The 21,161-nt window shown below is 43.2% G+C and overlaps 2 protein-coding genes across 5 annotated transcripts in view; one reads left to right on the top strand and one right to left on the bottom strand.

Annotated features, from left to right (window-relative positions):
* Nucleotides 1-1,489, bottom strand: part of FAM219A (family with sequence similarity 219 member A) — a 96,466-nt gene extending 94,977 nt beyond the window's left edge. Inside the window, exon 1 of one of the 3 annotated variants that reach the window (XM_039566883.1) lies at nt 1,235-1,489. In XM_039566883.1, coding sequence (XP_039422817.1) covers nt 1,235-1,294 — 60 coding nt within the window. In that variant the 5' untranslated portion in view covers nt 1,295-1,489. The remainder of the gene's footprint in view (nt 1-1,234) is intronic. The other 2 variants (XM_039566882.1, XM_039566884.1) reach the window with 2 other exon arrangements.
* Nucleotides 1,490-1,996: 507 nt separating this feature from the next.
* DNAI1 (dynein axonemal intermediate chain 1) overlaps nt 1,997-21,161 on the top strand; it is a 139,202-nt gene continuing 120,037 nt past the window's right edge. For both annotated transcript variants that reach the window (XM_039567730.1, XM_039567729.1), the window contains exons 1-7: nt 1,997-2,087; nt 13,489-13,551; nt 15,378-15,467; nt 16,378-16,458; nt 18,249-18,375; nt 19,762-19,862; nt 20,630-20,800. In XM_039567730.1, coding sequence (XP_039423664.1) covers nt 2,055-2,087; nt 13,489-13,551; nt 15,378-15,467; nt 16,378-16,458; nt 18,249-18,375; nt 19,762-19,862; nt 20,630-20,800 — 666 coding nt within the window. In that variant the 5' untranslated portion in view covers nt 1,997-2,054. The remainder of the gene's footprint in view (nt 2,088-13,488; nt 13,552-15,377; nt 15,468-16,377; nt 16,459-18,248; nt 18,376-19,761; nt 19,863-20,629; nt 20,801-21,161) is intronic.

Here is a 21,161-nt window from a genome sequence, read left to right as displayed (position 1 = left end):
GGAACACAGGAGTAAGGGGAGGGGAACACCCAAGAGAACCTCTTTCAGGTAGAAAACAGAAACGGGCAAACACATTCAAGAGGTCTGTGGCAGGCAGATGGGGCACAATACGTACACAAACAAGCCTGTGGCATTGGAGCAATGCAGCTGCTCGCTCATAAGAAGCCTTGTACTATTTGATGATGGTCTAGCATCGCCTCTGGCTGCCAGCCAGCTGGCCTTCCTTCATAACTCATTTCAGAAGCTATCAAAAGCCCAGAACCACTCTACCTGCCCACTTACACATCTGCAAAGTTCTGTAAGCCTGCAGACTTCCTTCTCTGCAAAGATTCCCCAGGGTCCCATGTAGTAGGGTAACCATTATGTCAGGCTCTTCAGAGCTCATTAATTGAGTATAATTGTGTCTATGACATGAAAAAACATCCTGATATGAAAAACACATGCCGTGGAACCGCATAAAACCCTCACAGATTGCTTTCTTTACGCAAAGAATCTTCTGTGAGCAAAGCTAATTTGACAAGAAATGGTTCTTTGCAGAACATCTGGTCTTTACAAAAGATGAGCATCTCCTCACTGCAGCCTAGTGTCCAGAGCAGTGGCTACAAAACCATCATCGGAGAAGGTCCTGCGGCTTCACACCGCGGGTAACTTCACACCCAGCCCGTGCAGCTCTGCTGTCCCCGGGGAGCGTCGCTCCCCGCAGCTCCCAGCCCGGGCTGGGCACGAACACCGCCCGATTCCTGCTTAGACCTCACCTATCTTGTAGAAGTCAATTAAAAGCCCACCCGTCCTCAGCGCCTCCCGTTGCTCCGACCGGGCTCCCCAGTCCCTCCGCCCTTCTCACCCGTCCCCGGGCCATTCCCGTGCCCGGCGGCAGGAGAACACCCCGGGATGCCCCGGGAGGAGCGGCGTTCCCACCGCGGCAGGAGCGGAGCCGCTCGCCCACCCCCGCCCGCTTCTGCTACCGACGGCGCTCGGGGACACAACGGGGGAGGAGGAGGAGGACGAGGAGAAGAGGACGGGGCGGCAGGATAAGAGGATGGCCCGGGATGACACAGCAGCAGCCCCGGGCCCGCCGGGGATGGCGGCGGCGGCAGCGCCCAGGACGCCCCGTTATATAACGGCGACACCGCCGCGCCCGCAGCACCGACAGCCGGGGGCGTGTCCGCGACCCCCTCGGCACCGGGGTCATTTCAACCCGGGCACAGCGCGGCCCCGCCCGCCCGCCCCTCACCAGCGGCTGCATCTCGGCGCGCACGGCGGGCACCTGGAACCGGTCTATCTCCTCCATCATGGTGGCGGCGGCGCCGGGCGCGGCGGGCGGAGCGCGGAGAGCAGGGCGGGCGGGCGCGGGCGGCTCCTCAGGCGCCGAGAGGGGACAGCGACAGCGACAATGACAACGACACCGCCCGCGGCTGCGGCTCCCTCATCGCCGCCGCCGCCGTGACTCAGCCGCGCCGCTTCCGGGTCCGGCTGCAGCCCCGCCCCTATCTGAATATTCATGAGAAGGGCGGGGGCACTGTCACTCGTTCAGGGCCCGGATGCTGGGTTCCGCTGCCCCGCCCCTTTTGAATATTCATGATGGGGCGGGGAGCTGTCGTATCGTTCGGTGTTCGAAAGCCGTTCTCCCTGCGGCCACGCCTTCTTTTGAATATTCATCAAGAGGGCGTGACCGATAATACTGGTTTTGGCCTGGTCACTCCGTTCCCCGAGGGCCGCCCCTCATCAAATATTCATGAAGCGGGCGCGGCCTGTACCACCGGTTCGCGGTTCGGCTACTCCGTTCCCCGTGACCCCGCCCCTCATTTGAATATTCATCAACGGGCGGGGCCCGCTGTCACTCGTTCTGGGCCGCGGCGCTCGGTTTCCAGCGGCTGCTGGGACGTACCATTCCCTCCCTCGAGGGTAGAGCGGGGGGGTTGGGAGAATGGCCGGGTCCGCCCACCGCTTCCGGCGCGTTGCCATGGCTGCCGCCATCAACTTCCGGCGTGCCGGGTTGGCGCAGAGTTGCGGCGAGGGGCGGCGAGGGGTGGCCGCTGCACTGAGGGACGGCCATGCCCCCCAAGGCGGCCGACAAGCGCCGGCAGGTAAGGGCTTGCCGCACTCCCGTGGTGGCAGCGCCGGGGTGACGTCACTGCAGGCACCGTGACGTCACACCCTAATGGCGTCACTGGGGCGCCTCGTGCAGCGGGAGGCGGCGGCCCACAAGAGGGAACGTCGCTGTACAGCCCCGCTGTGGCTCTGTTGCCTTCGGCTCCTGCTCTGAGCTCTATCCTTGGTGTGACACCAGCAGTGACGTTGCCATTCCCCAAACCGCCACCCATGACGTCATAGTGTGCAGCGCAGACCTTTCCCTCCGGGTTCACAGAAGCGCAGAATTATCAGAGCTGAAAGGGACCCCTGGAGATCCCCCACTCCAACCCCCCTGCCAAGGCAGGGTGACCTCGAGCAGTGACACAGGAACATGTCCAGGTGGTGTTTGGATGTCTCCAGAGAGGGAGACTCCAGGACCTCCCTGGGCAGCTGTTCCAGCGCTCTGCCACCCTCAACATAAAGAAGTTCTTCCTCATGTTGAGGTGCAGCTTCTTGTGTTTTAGTTTATGGACACTGCTCCTTGTCCTGTCACTGGGCACTATGGAAAAGGGTCCGGCACCATCCCCTTGGCACCCACCTTTGAGATATTTATATACACTAATGAGATCCCCTCTCAGCCTTCTGTTCTCCAGACCAAACAGGCCCAGCAGTGCATGAGGACATGCAGTGTCTCCTCACAAAAGAGATGCTCCAGACCCCAAATCATCTTTGTGGCCTCCGTTGGACCTCCAGTAGCTCCTTGTTTTTCTCATGCTGAGGAGCCCAGAACGGGACACAGCACTCTGGATGTGCCCTCAGCTAGGGTCAAGTGGAGGCAGGGGATCACCTCCCCTGAGCTGCTGGCCATACCATTCCCTGTGCACCCCAGGATACCATTGGCCCTCCTGGCACACTGTGTGCTGAATAGTCACCTTGTCACCCACCAACACACCCAGGTCCTACGAAGCAGAGCTGAGGGGTTCAGCTGAGAACTCAGGTTGCCCCACAGAGCTGTAACCCACAGGGCTGGGTGTGGCAGTGGAGTCAGCACAGCCCCTCTTGACCCTGCTGACTGCCTGGCTGCATCGTACATGTGTCAGTCTGTCCCTTCACTTGCCTATGACACCCTGAGAGTTCTGTGGCATTTCACAACTGTTCAAAACAGCATGTCCCAAAGTTGCAGCACCCTTCACTCTGTTACCATTCTGTTCAATCCTTTGAGACCACAAAATTCTCAGATACCATTGCCAAGCCATTTCATCACACTTCCAGTGTACAACACCTCTTCCAAGGCAGGTTCTAATGCACTCAAAGTGTCTCCACGATCTCCCTGGACACTGTGCAGACAGGATTAAATCATTTTTCTTACAAAGCTTTAAAAAATTATTTTAGTTATACCCAGCTGTATGTTTTGTCTCTTTCCTTTTGCTTTGCTATTTGGTCTTTGCTCAACTCAAGCAATGAAGAGGAGTAATTTGCTACCCTTCCTGGCCCTAACCCTACTGTGCTGTAGCATCTGTGTCTGTGTATTCCTTTGGGCTCTGTGTGGACATGTCTGCATGCATCCACTTTTAGGATGAAAAACTTAGATTAATTCCTGGGTCTTGTCTACTACTGAACTATCAAAGTGTTTGATTTAAAAGCAGATGGTGGCCTAGCTGATAAAACGCTTCCGTTAACACGTTTAGATCAATCCCAATGTACTTGATGTTAGGGTTTGTGGCAAGAGGGTTACCAGGCATGTGAGCAAGAGTGAGAGGATCACTTTGACATTTCTAATCCTCTACTAAGTACTAATAAGTAGCAAGATGCAAAGGGCTTTATAAAGTTTTCAAAGGGCACAAACTCAGAACCAAAACCCACATCCAGTCCTTGACAATGAAGATGTTTATGCTAAAATGGTACAAAAACTCATTAACAATGATGCAAACTAAATGATGCAAACTAAGGGATGAAGTGCTTGCTCTGAATTTCAGTTTCTTTTATTTTCAGAATTTCCACATAAATATTTTCAATCATTTTCAGCAGCCATTATTTCAAATACTCCAAAATGGAGAGGCTTTGCTTGACATATTATTTGAAAAAATTAATGTGCTATAAAGGCATTCCTTTTATTTTAAAGCTCTTTAAACACCGTAAACTGTTTAGCCTCTGAGGATATTTGGCTTTTCACATAGCTTTCATCACAATAACTTAAAAGGCAATAATTTTAACTTGTCCTGTATTACGTTTCCTATATTTGCCTTGAGCTTGTTAAATCTGATTGCTGTTTCACATCCCTTTATCTGCTAGAATATTCTTGCAGTGGGGGAATTGTGTGGCTGACTGGCTGGCTCTGAGTCCAGAGGCTTTGCCTCATTTTCCCTGACTCAGAATACAGATGGCATCTCAGTGGCTGTGGGTGTCTGGGGGGGTGAATACCTTTGCACTACTCACTGCCCAGCCAGGGCCTTATGTTTGATATCTACTGGGCCATAGTGGCCACTGTAAAACTAATTGATGAATCAAGGTTTAGATTCTAGTTCCTGACAAGAATTCTTATATAGTATTATGCTCTATTCACCTGTCTCTCTGCTTTTTATTCCTCTGTTTCTTATACATTGCTTTATTCTGCTCTGCCTCTTAGGTTTTTTACTGCTGACTGCTTTCACTTTGAAAATTTTCCTGAGACTGTTCTCAAAGCTGAGATAGTTAACTGTGCACCTATCCCCTTTTACTGTGTCTCACTTCCAGTTCCTCCTCTCCTTTCACAACTCCATGTTCTTCAAGTGCATTGTGATAAATTCTTATTTTTTTCTTCTTCTCCCTTATGTGGGGGTTGTCTGCTCTTATTCTGTGCTTGTCTCGTATCTGCCTTCTCCTCTAAAGTCATTTTCTTGCTTTATTTCACTCTTTTTTTTTTCTTTATCCTGGTGACTTCTGCCTCCAGCTCAGTCTTCAGCCACCTGATGGGTGAAAATATGTCAGAGTTGGGTTGACCATAACAACTAAAGTCTGTGGCCCTCCAGATGAATTGATTGACTATAGCCTTATTTATAAATGTCTTTGGGCTTTTGTATGTTTGCATACATTAATAAGAAATTTCAATGTTTCAATGTTCAAAATCTTAAAATAGTGTTGTATTTGTGATCTTTGTGCTCCCAATGCAGCCTTGGAAATAACACCTATTTATGTTCTGTACTTCAATAGTACCAGTCCTTTCAGATCTGAAATATGTTATGCACAATTGAGCTCAACACCTTCTTGTAGGGATGTGAAATTATGGAAAGGCATAAGCCAACTTTCCTGCATCAGGCTGAAGGGAACGGGTGCATCAAATTCTCAGCTTCCCTGAAAATGAGGTCTTGAGCATGGCAAACAAGACACTCAGAAGTGGGGTATTTGTTAAAAACACTAAGGTGTGTGGCATGTGCATGGACACGCAGAACGTGGCAGGGCAGGGATCAGCATCCTGTTGGTCTTGTGTCAGTCCCATGTATGCTCCTGGGTAATGAGAGAAAGTGGCCAGTGATTTTGAGATTGTTATTTTGAACATGTTTGTCAGATTGGAAGTGTTTGTTCCAGAGTTCAGTGCCTTTGCTATGTAGCTCAAGGAAAAGTCCTGAGTGACCAGTGTAGAGCACACTGTGCTAATGTGTACCTCTCTGGCTGTACCCACCTCAAAGAGAAGCAAGATCTTGTTATGGCTCTTTAGCAGACATTGCACACATTTGGCATTTAAAATACAAAACCAGACTGTTCAATCTTATCAGTTAGGGCTAACCCCACTGTCAGGAACAGATCACTTAAGCAGTGTTAAGAAGGAGTCTGAATTAGGACAGTGAGACATTTCTTGTTACCCTTGTGGTCTTAAACCTACTGACATGGAAACAGCTTCTTTGCTGTGCAGCAAGTCATAAAAGAAACAAATAGACCCCTTCCCCAAATACAGAAAACAATCAGACACAGTTTACTTTTTTTGTATTTTCTTTTTTTTTTTTTCTTCCCTTGAAAAGGCTTTTAAGGTGCTTACTTGTTCTTTAACATGCATTAAACCATCCTCAGAATATAAAATAAACATTCCATTTAGTGTAGCTCAGAAAACATTATAGAATGTATTTGCAAATAGTGCTTAAATTGGCATCCCTAGTGTGTGCAAATAAATACCTGCTGCAGGGCAGGCTAGAAGTGACTTTTTTCCATGTTGTGATTTCTTGTGCCTTGTCCCAGCTGGCGGTTTACTATGGAGTTTACTAATATTCAAAACAGGAATAAAAAGCTAGCAGGAAACTTATTAAATGGTTTTACAGGAATGCCAGGCTTAGCTCTCATACTGTCTCTACCTCTTTCTTTTAGAATCCAACAGGCACATTACTACATTACAAGTACATTACATGTTTCCCACAATTCTGGTTAATCTCTGTACTGTGCTGCAGAGGAAGTGGGAATGGCTCTCTGCTCAGGAAGATGAACGAAACTTAGCAGGGGCATTCTGATTCCTCAGCCTTGTAGCCTGATTGTATTATGGTGACAGCTAGCATGGGAGCAGAAAAGCTGCAGGAGTGTCTCTTTAATGATAATAAAAAAATATAGTTTGGGTTTGTCATTTGCCCTGATGAGTGTTTCATTAATATGTATTCAATTTTCAGCCCTTGGAAAATTTGCTTAATATTAACTGACACTTCAGCTTGGCAGAGTGACCAACCTGCATCCTCCCTGCCACTGAGTTCTCTGGTATTTTAGGCTGGATCTGCAAATCCAGGATTATTTGTCCAAATTTATGATTTAAGCATAGGGAGAAATTTCTCATTCCTTAAGTAGTCACTGAATAGTGGTGTCTGGCTCCTCACCATACAGTGACCCATTGCAAGACCTAGTCTGAAAAGGACAGTTTAATCTGGCAGTAATGGGCGAAAGATGTACCAGCCAGCAAAGGCCGTAGTGACAACCCTTATCCTGGATGGCAGCACAGCACAAGTGGTAACAATCATTGCATCTCCTACTTGGATAGTCAGGGCAGGCCCTGGATCTGAACCTGAGGAATTGACACATTTTTCCTGAAGGCTTTCTGCGGTCACTAATTCAGGATTCAGCCCGGTTCTTAAATGAACACTGGCTCTTGAGAGTAAATCTCTGCTTCCTAGGTCACCAGAATGATTTATTTACCACCAGAATTGCCACTGACAAGTCAGAGGTTTTGTGCAGTAGATGATGAAATGGTTGAAAAGTAGGGCTCTATAAAAAAACAGCTCAAAAGGAAACAGACTTGGAAAAAACTTCAGAGCTTTTGCTATTCAGTGAAGAATACCAAATAGCAATAGGTACTGATAGTCCTGTCTGGTTTGTATAAATTCATTTAATGAGTCTCAGATCAGCAGTTAGTGACTGTCATGTCACCAACAAAAGGGAGAGCAATGTGAAAAAACATGCAGATAGAGTGAGCTAGAAGAACAAGACTGAATGCATGCTTGAGTGTGATTTTTTTATTTTCTTCATTGCAGGGTAATCTGGTAACATGTTACTAGGGTGTTGAGGGCAAAACTTCTACTAAACATTGCACATCTTTGATGGTTGCCCTCCCCTTCTTTTTCTTTTTGGATGCAGAAATATGATCGCTCTTATGAAATGCCAGCCTGGTAGTGCTTTCTTTTAAAACTTTTTTTCGTTTACTGCAATGGTCTTTAGAAAGTAGCCAATAGTTTCTTCTTATTTTTGTTTTCCTATTTTATGACTACAAAAAAATTAAGTATATATTACCCAGACATCCTACCCAAAATACAGTTGGAAATGCTTGTTGGATAGCTCATCAGCAGGACAACTCCCTGCTGAAGGACTTGATTTTGCAGCTATTTGTACCTCTCGGTGGCTTGTTTGCAATAAAGGGCGCTGTGAGGAGGGAAAGGAATATTAAATGGCATTTAAAACATCACTTTTCATCTGTTCCATCTGTTTCATGTGTTTCATCACTTTTCATTTTTATCATCCTGTTGGATTACGGTATCTTTGCTGTAGTCAATAGTTAAGTTGTCTTGTAGCATAGCAGATGTCTGGCCCAGGGAAGAATTCCTAGGTGTGTCTATCATACACACCCTGGAAGAAGGATCCAGAAAGAAACAGTCACTTGGGTCTTCTGTAGCCTTAAAACATGATTAGCCTCTATGAATTCTGACTCTGGCATTTTTCTCTGGCGTGCCTGAGCACCTCCCGGAGTTGTCAGAGTTATGATGGTGACCTGGAGGTGAGAAAGTCCTTAATGCCTCCTGCCTGTTCCTTAGTTCCCTAGCAAATATGTCTTGTTTTTCCTAATACAAATTCCTCTTCCTGTTAATTAATACTTTTATTAAAGCCAGGGATAGCAGCACATTTATTAGGAAGATCTATGACGACTGTTTTTTTTGGTTTTTTTTTTTTTTTTTTTTTTTTTGTAGCAAAACCGTCTTTAGTTTATCTAGAATTTTCTGAAATGTAACTGTTTGGATTGAATAGTCCTTTGTCGGATGTCTGACTTATGCTATGGATTACAAAAAGCCCCTACCACTCTAGATGCTGAACAATATAAACCAATAAACTATAAACCTGGGAGGACTGAAGGGAGGCAGGAAACCTACAAAAACAAAGTATGTGATTATGGAATTAAGCTGTGTATCATAATGCCTGTGTCCAATGGGATGAATTGAATGTTTCCCCGGCAACCTTAATTCTCACATTTTCTAAGTTCTGAATGCTTCTCTTTGAGATGTTAATAATAGTCTGTTAACTTTTTTTTCCCCTTTAGCTAATGCACAACACAAAAATGTTCTTGAATTTTAAACATGCATATGAAGGCAAGTTATTGTTAACATCTTATAAGTGAATATACAATCATTATGTTGATTCACAATTATAGTTTATTTTTTATTTGTATTGCAGATGTGTTCGTGACCTCTTCCCTATTGTACAAACACTGTGTGATGTATTTTAAGTAGCTGTCAGAGCAAAAGGATTACATTTTTTTTTATAGTTTATGGGTAGTGCATTGTTACAGTAAAAAGAAGGATCAGGAAACAGTAACAATCATTCTGAGCCATGGTGGCAGGACACAAACTACCTAGGTGGTATTGAGGACTATTTGCAGCTAATGTGGCAGAGAGAAGTTTTAAAGTAATGTATGAAGAAGGACAATGTGCTGGCTTTGGAAAGATTTACAGGGAGCAGGAGCTTGCAAAAAAACCCAGGAAAAGAGCAAAGCGCAGATACCCCAATAAAAAGGGATGTCAGGACTGCCCTTTTCATCAAGTGGCACAGCAGTACTGTCTGTGCTATTATCTGAATTAGGAGTCAAAGATTTCATATTCTTGACTTAACGTTTGCTCCCCAACTTGCTTCTTGTAATAGTTTTAAACAGATCTACTAGTTTTGATGACCTTCACCTACTGCTAATATTGTCAAAATACTAGGATCTTATCTTCCCTCATTTTATTTTTTTCATGTTTGTGCCACCTTTCAGCTGGGTTCCAAAAGTTTGAGATATTTCAGGATGAACTTTCTGCAGCATAGACAGCAGTAGCAGGAATGATGCTTGCAGAGCAAAGTATGTCTTCTGCTTTTTATGCTGACTTCTTTAGAGTACTGAGTCAAGTGGAGTTACAGTCTCTACCTTCACTTGCAAGAGTCCAGAATATCCAACAAATAAGACATTCAACTTTTGTTGTTGTTGAAGTAGGTCTCTGTGTTGTGAGGGATGTTTTATCTGGGCAGGAGACAAGAGTTTTACTGAACGACCCCAGAATAAGCTAAGGACCAGCTCCTTCCTAGACTGCTTCAGGTATGGCTGTCGTATCTTTGTGGAGCACACACGGAAGAAAGCCCCAGGCCCACACTGATCTCTGTGTGCAGGGTCCCATCCTCCCACTTCAGGCTTAGCACGACTTTGGAGTGGGCTGTGTCCATACTGTGCAGCATTTGGCCAAGCATCTGTGTGGTAACGAAGTAGTTCTAAAGCATAACTGTTCAGGTTGGAGGGAGTGGTTGGAGCTTCTTTAGTTCAAAATACCAGAAATAGTAAGTATAATTTTTTAACTTTCCTATCAGTCATGTGCTTGCTCCCTGCTGTAGGGAACTACTTTGCTTAGTTCCAGGGAGCCCCAAAGCAAGCTGTCACAGTCAGCAAGTAGAGGCTGATAGGAAAGCAGGCATGAGACGTGGAGAAGGCTGGTAAATCTCACTGACAGATGCAATTAAACCTCTTCCTTGAACACCCTCTCTCAGTCATACACAACAGCTATCCTTTGATAAAGGTTAAAAACATGCATAGGGTCAAAGTTAAGACTTTCAGAGCCTGGTTCTGTATCTTGCAATAGTCTGTCAACTTTGTTGCACTCAAAATCTTGTATATGGGCAAAGAGAAGGCACAACTTATAAAACTAAAAATTTCATGTCAGTGTGACTGAAATTTTAGTCTAAACATTATCATCAGTCCGGATGTCTTCATTATAGAAAATAAGAAATATTTCAGTGCAAAAAAAAAATTCATTAATAGTGATAAAGCGGTTAGAGTTGTTGCATGCAAACTTCCCAGTTTCTACCTCTTTTCTTGTACTGTGCTCACACTTCTTCTGTTCTTCTGGTTCCTAAAGTTGATAGTTTAATTTTACTGTTGGTGGTGGTGTTGGTGGGGATGTTATGACAAGCTGTCACCTGGACACCTTCATTGGGGATGATAAGATGTCCATTTTGATGGTTTCTTCTTCACGTGGAGTTTCTTTTATGTGTTAGCTAATCTATTTTCACAGGTTTCCCTTTCTCCATTGGTCTGGTGTTCCACACTACACTCAGTGTTACTGCATATGATGCTTTTTCAGTGTGATAGATATTTTTTCTTTGTTTTCTTTGCTGCCCGTAAACCAGGTTTTGTTCAGTTTCCTTGTCTGCAAATTTGCAGTTCTCTAACTGGCCAGTGGTGAGATGCTTTCAGCTGTGGAGTCTCCGATGTCAAGAATGTGCCCCATGTCTTACCATCCCCTGCCTGTACTCTTCCATGCCATGTCCTGGGTCTCCTCAGGGTGTCTCTATCAAACCAGGCCTGTACTGTATCATTAAATTACTATCATAAAACCAGCATAGTACTGTACAAAGACGAAGGAAATAGAGCCAGCTAGCCACAGGTCCCTAGTTGATTAGAAAAATTGTTCATGCTCTACCCTACATACCCTTTATGGTCAGGGTTTGTGCCGCTTCCTTCCAGTGCACTCATAGCTCTAGCTTTTCTTTAGTCTCACTTTTGGATTTTAACACTGTTGCAGATATTTATTCACAGGTGGCTCTTTGGATTATGTTAATTCAAATCTGTGCAACTGCTAAAGCCAATTATCCCCAGATTGCCTTGTCAATGCCTTTGCTAATGGATAAATGCTTTTGTAGACCCACTTATAAAGGGTAATAGTAAGTAGACTTTGTTTCATGTTTAAAATTAAGAATTTGGTTTCACTTTATATCTGAATAAAATTCTGCTCTGAAAATCTGTTTCGGTCACATCTAATTCACACATAGCAGGATCCTTGTCAGAGAGAATCCTCTGTTGCCCATTGCCAAGCAATCACATAGGGGAGACAGGCCAGCTGGGTGATCCAGTGTTCTCAGTAGTGGTTGTGACACAGGAGCTCTTGGCCCCTCTGCTCTGCAATCAGTCCACTATAGTGGGACTATAAAGAAAATCTTTTAACTTTTATTTTCTCTACCTGCATCATAAAAATTTGTATTTCGAAGTGAGGCACATTTTCTAAGCATAGAAATGTATTGTTCTGCTCATTTTTCATCGCTTTTAATATGTATCTTCTGCAAAAAAGATAATCCCAAATGCCTTGTTAGTAACAGCAGTTTTATATGTTTTAGCTTTTACAAAGAGAAATAACACAGAGACACCATCTCACATCTTTGCTGCATTTTGTTCTCCTCTGAAAATATTTCTTTTCTGAATTCTTATTGTCAAGTCTTAACAAGTAGTGAGGCTTGACAAACAATGCTTGGGTTTCTGGGTCAAAGTCTTTATGGCTGCTTAATTGTTTAATACATAGGAAGTAGGTGGTGGAAATGAATATTAAATTTTCATAATTCAGGGGAATCATGAGGGGAGTGTAGGAATCTCTGTAGAGGCTTGTGCTCCTGAAAGTGTTCATAAGACATATGGAAGAGAAGAGGAAGAATAGATATTGTGATAAAGCTGGCCTTTCTAGAAGAACTAGGAAAACCAGATGAGAGAAACAATTGGCTGACTTAAAAAGCAAGCATGGATTCTGTGCATTACCATGTAGTTGTACCACAGGAGTCCTTGCTGTGGAAGTTGTGTGTGTTAAAAATGTGCATGGATTCCAAAATGACAGAATAAATTTGTGGAGAAAAAGGTTCAGTGATATGAAATAAAAAGGATAGCATTCCTGGTTCAAGTCCCTGTGGCAAGCTGAGAGGGCATCCTGGAGAGAATAAAATAGATACCTTCTTTTAAATAGTATTGGTGAGAGATACTTGGCTAGGTGGACCTTTGATCTGAGCTGAAAGGCAGTCTCTAATGTTCTTCTGAAGAAAATCTATCAGCCCATGGGAGCTTGCTCTCCCACCCCTTCTTTTTCCTTGCCTCTTGTCTAGGACCCCTTCTTTTCTCTCTCAAAGTGCAACACTTTTTTCCAAGTAACTCTGCTTTTTTCATCCATACCATCAAACGTTATTTGTGATCCATCCTGAAACTGTTCTTGCCAAGGTTTCTAATGTTGTTTCCTTTGCTTGATTTATCAGCTCTCTCTTCCTTCAGGGTTCATGGTCCTGTCTATCCCTCAGCGTCTCCTCAAAAAGATCCTCTTCATTTCCTTTCCCACTTTCTGTTAAATTTTCACAAAGCTTTGTCGCTTTGTCACTGGTGCCCTTCTGTTATTCCTTAACTCTGGGTAGGATAGTCTCCCATTATAAGGCACCCTATAAACAACTACTTAATTGTTTTCCTTAAAGCCTGTCATAACAAATTTTCTGTGCTTTCATGTGTGCAGGGCGGTTGACAGTGGTTAATTTCCCAGCTGATCATCAGTGTTTTCCATGTTTTTTTAGTGCTGATGTCTTTGCGGGTGCGGATCTACTGTCTTTGGGCTCCCTGTGCCATGCAATCACTTGGGACAGGAGCAGCCTCTTAGTGTGTTTGACCAAGGCACTAAAATGTGTGTATGACATTTGGGTGTGTATCACAGACAGGCAGTAACTAGGACAGAGCCTGGCATTTCTTCATGCTGATAAACTGCTGTCTTGTGTTGTGAAAGTGACTGTCTTTCCTTCAGATAATTTATGGACAGAATGCTGGCATACTCAGCTTTTAAAACATACCATTGGCGCAAACATCAAACTTTTATTCTGCTTTGGCTAAATTAGGAAAAAAAAATGCTTTGAATGTTTACATTGGATGTGTTCTCACTTCAGGGTCAAGGTGGACCTTCAGGAGGAAAGGCAGGAAAAGCTGGTAAAGCTGGACGTAAAAGACGGGTAAGATTCTCAAGTCTTAAAAAATGCTTTTTACTTTTTTTATCTATGAGATGCAAAAAGGATTTAGTCTGAACAATGAGGGTTTTTTAATAAAATTGGTAGAATATCAACTGATTTAGCAGTAAGAGGTTGCTGTAGGTTTCCACTGAGAAGGAAAATAAACCAGCAAGTTAGGATGAAAAATATCACCTAGAACAAAGGCACAATTTAGGTAAAATGCAATATGAAAAGATTAAAATAAAATGTTTGGGGTGTGAATTCCAAAATACAAGCTGACTCAGAAAGTGAGAAAACAGCCTGCTCACTTTAGAAAATTTGAAGTATAGCCCACATTCACTTAACAAAGAAGTACAAGCATTAGAGAAAATAGCATTTACTTTTTTCACTCACCAGAATGTTTTTACTTTTGGGCAAAGAAATGATTAGAATACCCTGATTTAATCTACCTTCCTCTTATTTAGCTCCATTGACATGGATTGAAGAACAGTCTACATGCATTTAAACAGGAATGTTGATAAACAGCTTTTCACTTTCTTGAGACAAATCACAGTCTCGTTAAATGTTCCTCTTTTCACCATTTAAAAATGGAAAGTTATTTACTTTTAAATGGAAATCATATATAAAAATGTTAAAACCACAATACTTCGTGTCTGATTCACTAGGGAAAACAGCCACTGAACTAACTGGCATCGAATTGTGTATGATAAATGTCCTACGAGCAGGTGTTCATGTGGAGAGCATTAAATCACAAACAACTGTTCTGGCATCATCATCTCTTGTGCACCAGAACGCCTGACCTTCCTTACAGCTTGCCTCATTTAGGCTCCCTTGGGGAAAAAAATAAGGCCGCAGCCTGTGACTTTCCCTTGGCGCTTATGCAAAATTCTCTGTTGCTTTCAGCCACTGCACATTTTGACACAGCGTTGTGCTTTTTACCTTTGTGGTGCTCTGCCCGTAGCAAAGCATTGCTGGGTCCAGCCTCTATAACTGCAGCCATAAGCTGTACTTATGCCTTGGACTCATCCTCAGCTTTGTATGGCTATAAAGTTAGCAGGCCTGAGAGAACTGTATTTACAAGAAAGATTGATTTATTTTAAATCAACTCATTACACATTTTGAAGTTAAGGGAGAAATTTTGCCTGAAGCAGTGAAGCACTTTAATCAGCAGCTCTGTGTTCTGACAGTTGTTTCTGTAAGGACAATTAATTGAAATGCATTCCTGCAGTGATTCATTTTCTTTTTAATGACCTTTAATCATGACATCAACCCAATGCTAGCACAGGGAGAGCAGCAGTCTATTTTTGGGAGAACGGAGACATGCTGGCCTTTGCAAGAAATTGGTTAACATTCCTTCAGGAGCCACATCCCTGCAGCTTTGTATTTTGAACTAAATTCTAAGAGCAGCTTGTAGAATAACACATCAGGAGTAATTGCAGGTTCTTGGCTTGTGCCCTTGAGCAGTCCTTAAGTCCTATAATACCCTTGGGTATTATGTAGCAAGGGAAACAGAATTGCCAAGTTTTAAACTGAGATTGAAGTGGAATCGCTTGAGTTTTGTTATTGGAGTTAATCCAGTTTTGTGACAGGGCAGAAATTATCTTCAGACTGCAGCTCCTCCAACCCCCTGAACTCTTGCTGGCAAGTTTAGCCATATGAAAATCTTCAGATTTTGGCCTGCCATTTGTGTTCTTCTGCTCTGCTCAAAGCAAAAATGGGTGGGGGAATGTTGTTTTTATCTCTTTGCTCTGTGCCTCAAAAAGTGCTTTGGCAAGGAGCAAAACAGTCACAGTCTTGTTGTACTGCTGAGCTTGTCATTCCTGTTCTAGGATGAAGATGACTCCCCTGAAATGGGAGACGACTGGTTGACAGCAAGGGCTGGAGTCAGATCCCCAGATCAACTGGAGCTGACTGAAGTTGTGAGTAAAGCAATGCCTGTCTTGTCATGAGATATGTACAAAACTCTATAAGCAGAAGCCTACCCCTTGGTTTTGGGGGAAATTCTGCAAGAGTAAAACTTCAGTACTTGCTGAAGTACAGCATCTGCACTACCAACTGAAATGGCTTCAAAAGGAGAACATGGAGAGTGTGCTTTGAAATCCATTTCTGGTTTTGAAACACTAACTGCCTGGAGGTGATCCAAAAGGGAAAATGCGGCTGGGGCTTCACTCAGTTAAGGAGGACCCAGAGCCAGCCCTGAGCTTTACAGGTGCCTGTGTGCGATACACAGGACAGGGAAGTGTCCTACAATTTTATTGCAATTTCTTCCCAGATAGATTCAGTAGCACTGCTGTTGGTCACCCTTCCAACTGCAGTTGTTTCTCTCTGTTCACTGCCTTATAAAACTCTAGCATTGTTCCCTGCCCTTCAACTATCTGTGAAAGGGAAGCTTTATGTACTTCCCCCAACTCAGGGAGTAAAAATAGTTAACAGCAGTACTTCTCTTTGTTCACAGTGGTCAATCCTGAAAGCACTGCTACTGAGCTTATTGTTTCTTTTTGTACAGTGTAAATTTTGAAGACACAAGTTGTCTGTCTCACCCTATAGAATGCAGCTAGCATTTTTCAAGTGCTACCATGTCTTAGATAAGAAATAACATTGAGAAACCCCACTGAAATACTGTGGTAGGAAGCAGGATGACTGTTCTGGATTCCACTATGGGCCAGGTTGGCCCCAAGCACTGTTCTTGTGGTGGCATCAGCTGCACATGAGGTATCTGCAACAAACTGAACATCATAGAACTGAGCATAAACTCTGTGATTTTTGTTGCTGTACATTGTATTAGTAGTGAAGTTTTATTTACAATACTATTTTGTTTCCATTCCAAAGGAATTAAAAAAGGAAATTACACGTACCTTGACAGCTAAAAATCCCCATATTCCCCGGGATATCGTCAGATACAACTTTAAAGTAAGTGTGACATGACCCATAAAACCAGAACTTTTTGCAATTAACTGGTTTTGTGTTTTCCTTTATTTTATAACCAGGTAAATTTTCTTTCAATGTGGCTACATCTTGTTACATATTTACTGCCAATGGTTCTTAAAGGGTTTTTGTAAAGGGTAAAAGTCTAGAAGCATGGATGTATTTATTTAGAAATAGGATATCACAATTACAAGATCTGTCAGTGAAGGTAATTAATGCAGCTAATCTCAGGTAGTAACTTTTCCCATTCTCTGGTGGTTAAAGCACAAAAGGCAAGGCATTTCTCAGTCAGTAAGAGTTATGCCTCAGTATCCACACATGAAGATTGAATTATAGGAGAGCTCAGAAATGTGTCTTGTGAAATCACTGACCACCTTTATTCATGATGAATAGGAGTGAGCAACAGACAACCACAAAACATTCAAGAGTCACACCTTCAAATTTGTGTGTGCAGGGCACACACTTCATTACCCTGGAGCAGCCTTCTTCCCCTACCATATACAGCCAGCAACACAGGCAGTCACATGGGAAGGGGGGAGTGGTGCCTTTGCCTCCCACTCCTCCCTGGGAAGGATTACACACCCTGAAAGAAAGGGCATGGGGACAGCTCCTCCAACTCTGGCATTGAATTATCCCCAACTTCAGGCAGGTGTCGTGGTTTAATCCCAGCTGGCTACTAAGCCCCACACAGCCACTCACTGACTCTCCCATGGTGGGACAGGGGAGAGAATCAGAGGAGTAGAAGTGAGAAAACTCATGGGTTGAGATGAAGACAGTTAATAGGGAAAACAAAAGCTTTGCAAAGCAAAACAAGGAATTTGTTCCACACTTCCGTGGGCAGGAAGTGTTCGGCAATCCCTAGGAAAGCAGGGCCCCATGTCGCTTAATGTTTACTTGGTAAGATACACCCCATCATTACAAACATCCCCCCCATTCTTCTTCTTCCCCCCAACATTCTTCTTCCCCCAGCTTTATATGCTAAGCATGGCACCATTTGGTATGGGATATCCTTGTGGTTATATGGGTAAGGTAGTGGTGAAGTGGGATGGGGAGCAGAACTCTGTGCAAACGCTGCTCACCAATAACCAAAACATCCCTGTGTTATCAGCACAGTTTTCAGCAAAATCCAAAACACAGCCCCACAGTAGCTACTGTGAAGAAAATGTTCCCTGTCAAAACCAATACCTAAGGGAAGAGAAAACCAGCCAAAATATTCCCAAGTCTGTCTCACCTCTGTTCTACTGTACTTGTTTGACCAACCATTACATGATGCCAGAGAAAGGAAATCAGTTTTGTGGAGTCAAATAAGGTCCTTCTCTTCTACTTGGAGCTGAAGTTTTCCATATTTATGGTATATAGACAGGTGATCAGTAATCCATATCTTCAAATTCTCCACACTGACTGAAGTGGGCTCAGTGCTATGCTGTGATTGATACAATAAGCAATCATATATTTAAGAAGAAACTACTGAAGCATCTGTGTTCTGTAGTGGCTTCTGATTGCTTTTAGGTGCAGCTCTAAACTAAATTATACAGATTGAGTTGTTCTTTACTGTAAAGATGGTGAGGCACTGGAACAAGTTGATTCCCCAGTCCTGGCAGTGTTCAAAACCAAATTGAATACGGCTTTGAGCAACCTGGTCTAGGAGAAGGTGTCCCTGCCCAGGGCAGGGAGGTTGAAACAAGATGTTCTTTAAGATCCCTTCCAGCCTAAACCATTCCATGATTCTGCAATTCTGTGATTCTGTGATTTTGTTGAGTTTTCCCTTTTTGTAGGAGCGAGCATACAAGATAGTGGACGATGTGGATCAAACAGCCATTCACTTCACTTTGAATGGAAACTTGGTACCCAAAGATTCCGACGAAGGCAGACGCCAGAGTATCAAGTCAAGCTCTGAAGCAGGTAGGTTTATTGTCTGAAATCACAATAATTTTCAGATAGGCGCTGGTTCTGCTTATTCAACATGATGGACTGATCATGCTGCATTACCATGGAATTAAACAGCTCCTACTTTGGCTTGCATCCTTGCTGGCAATCAAAATTAGAAAAAATAATCAGCCAGATGTTTGCTGCAGTCTAGAAAATGGTGTGTGTTTTTTGGGTCATTTGAATGCTAACACTGAAATTTTCAAAGTTATTTAGTGTCTTTTAAACATCTTTCACTACCATTAGTTGGACATACATGTCTGAATATTAGCCTGCTTTGAAAGTTTCAGACGCGGTTTAAAGTATTAAAGCAGAAATGTTTGGAATCTAGGTGATTGTTTGGGACACTATCACATGCTTGACTAGTTCTTAAATTCTGACCAAGACCTCTACTTTCAGACAATGTGAGATACAAAATCCTGAGCTACTTGGACCTTTGATCTGAGTTACTATCACCACTCTTAGTTGTTGAGACAAAAAGATACATTAATGAGAAACTGAAAGCTCTGTTGTTAGCGAAGAGTTCTAGGTTTGAATTTTCAGCAGGGAAGGATGTACTGGCTAGTGATTTTATTGTATTTCTGCTGTTTGTGAAGGGAGAATTTCTGTCACAATGAGTGTTCTTTCAAGGTGGTAACTGCCAGGCACAATGATAACACTAGATAAGCTCCTGAGAATAGTTCTTACTTTCAGCTTCTAAGGGTCAATGTCTCCTTTTTTTTTTTACACTTAACAAACTGTGCATGATGATTTGAAGTAGGGAAAAGTGCTTAACAGGATCTTCAATGCCATGAAATCATGGATTTTTGGCAGTGTTTTTCGTACATTCCAAAGCAATTAGTTTCAAGTGGCTCGATGCTATCATGGTTACAGTCAAGGCTGTGATTGGTACGTAGACATCCATCATTCTCTAACAAGACTAGTATATTAATTTTTATCCATATAAACAAGAACAACCATGTTATAACTTCTGTGTGCCTTGAAAACATTCTTAGTAGCTGTACATAACTGCAGACAATTTTGGAGGATAGAAGGGTCTAGAGCTGAAGGGATACCCAGAAACAAAGTCACGCAGATCAGAAATGGGTTACAGAAGTTTGCTCTGAGTCAAAATATTTACTTTTTATTTCAGTTCATCCAGAAATACTGCAGATGCATTCTAGAAATAACATTGTCACCTTTTGTGGCTTTGAGCAAACAATTGTTCTCCAAAGTGGGGATTTGTTACTGTGTTGTCCAATGAGACAGCATTAGGAAAGGGTACATATGTACATCAATGCTCCAGAAGACAGAGGATCTGCAGAATATTGGATAGGATGTCCTGTTATTCCAGACTCATTCCTTTATCCCTTCTGTCATCAGAAAAGACTCCTGTTGAGGAGGAAAATGCTCCTGTGGAGGCTTCTGCTGAGACAACTGAAAAGGCAGAGGTTAAAGATGAAGAACCCACAGGAGATGCTGAGGTAATTCTCTGTCCATTTTATTTTTAGTATTAGCTTTTAAATTGCATTACTATAAAATGGGTTTGCTTCTGTGATTGATTCTTTTGTGTCTGAGATGTCAGTGCTGTAGGTGAGAACCTGCAGGTTCTGCTGGACAGCTGGGGTCCTGCTGCCATTTTTCAGGTGCAGAAGCTGTGTAGAGGGATCATACCAGATCTATCTTTATCCAGATATTCTATCAAAATAGAGTGTAATTTGCTGGATTCTGGAATCTTCCTGAACAGTATGTCCATTGGTGAAAAACAGAATGTGGAGGGGTGAAAGCAGCAAGCATAACTGAATGAAATAAATAGTGGCCCATTTTAAAGGCAGCTGATAGGAAAGGAGTAGCCTGTGAGAAGTTTGTTCTTATCCACACAGTGTCATAACCCACACGGTGTCAGAGTTTCAGGTGAAACTTGTTGTCTGGCAAGGAAATGACATTGCAGGGTAATGGGTCTCTAACAGAGTCTTCTGGTCCCTGAGTCCCTTTTGCCAAAGGCAGCTGTGCTGTATTTTCTCTCTCATGTCAGGTTTTGTTTTAAAGCAATTTCAGTTCCTGGGTTTCTATATTCCTGTTTAGATATCATTTCAGAATCTCCTTGATCTGAGTGCTGAAAGTGTCCTAATTTGGATCTTAAGTGTTTGAATTTTCAATTACAGTCTCCTTCACTAGGCAGCAGTCTGAGAAGAAAAGAAAGGGACAACTGGTTCTCTCAGGGTGGAGTCACTGCTGTATTTTCTTGCAGGCTGCAGAAGAGGGAGAAGGAGAGGCAGAGGCAAAGGGGGCAGAAACAGCTGAAGAAGCTGAGGCAGCAGAGGCAGAAGAGCCTCCTCCCCCAAAAGCGCCAGAGAAGAAGCTTGCAAACCAGTTCAACTTCATTGAGAGAGGTACAACTACGTACCACAATCCTCTGCGGGTATGTTGCTGTTTGCTTCAGTGACTTGGAGGATCTTTCCTTTGGGAGGGCATGTAGATCATCTGTGTTTGTGTCATATCCTGTGATCTGTCCATACTATTAGGAAAAAAAGTATAGTGGTTGTACTATGGTAAAACATTTGGTGTGGTGAAAATGGTGATAGAAAATTTCATGTCTCATGAACTCTTGGACAGCCTACAAAAAGTTTTGATCCTTCTGTAAGTCCTTAAGCCTCTACTTGGATATAATATTTTTTCATGTCTATTTTGTCATCTGAAAAAGTACAGAGCAATGATTAGGGTAGTAGCTGAGGACTTGGAATGTGTGAAAGCAATTTCTCTTTGTCACTGGGTACTTTTAT

This window comes from Corvus cornix, chromosome Z (assembly GCF_000738735.6).
Source record: "Corvus cornix cornix isolate S_Up_H32 chromosome Z, ASM73873v5, whole genome shotgun sequence".
In the NCBI taxonomy this organism is placed as follows: Eukaryota; Metazoa; Chordata; class Aves; order Passeriformes; family Corvidae; genus Corvus; species Corvus cornix.
Note: the sequence above shows the minus strand (reverse complement) of the source record. Positions and strands in the feature narration are given on the sequence as shown.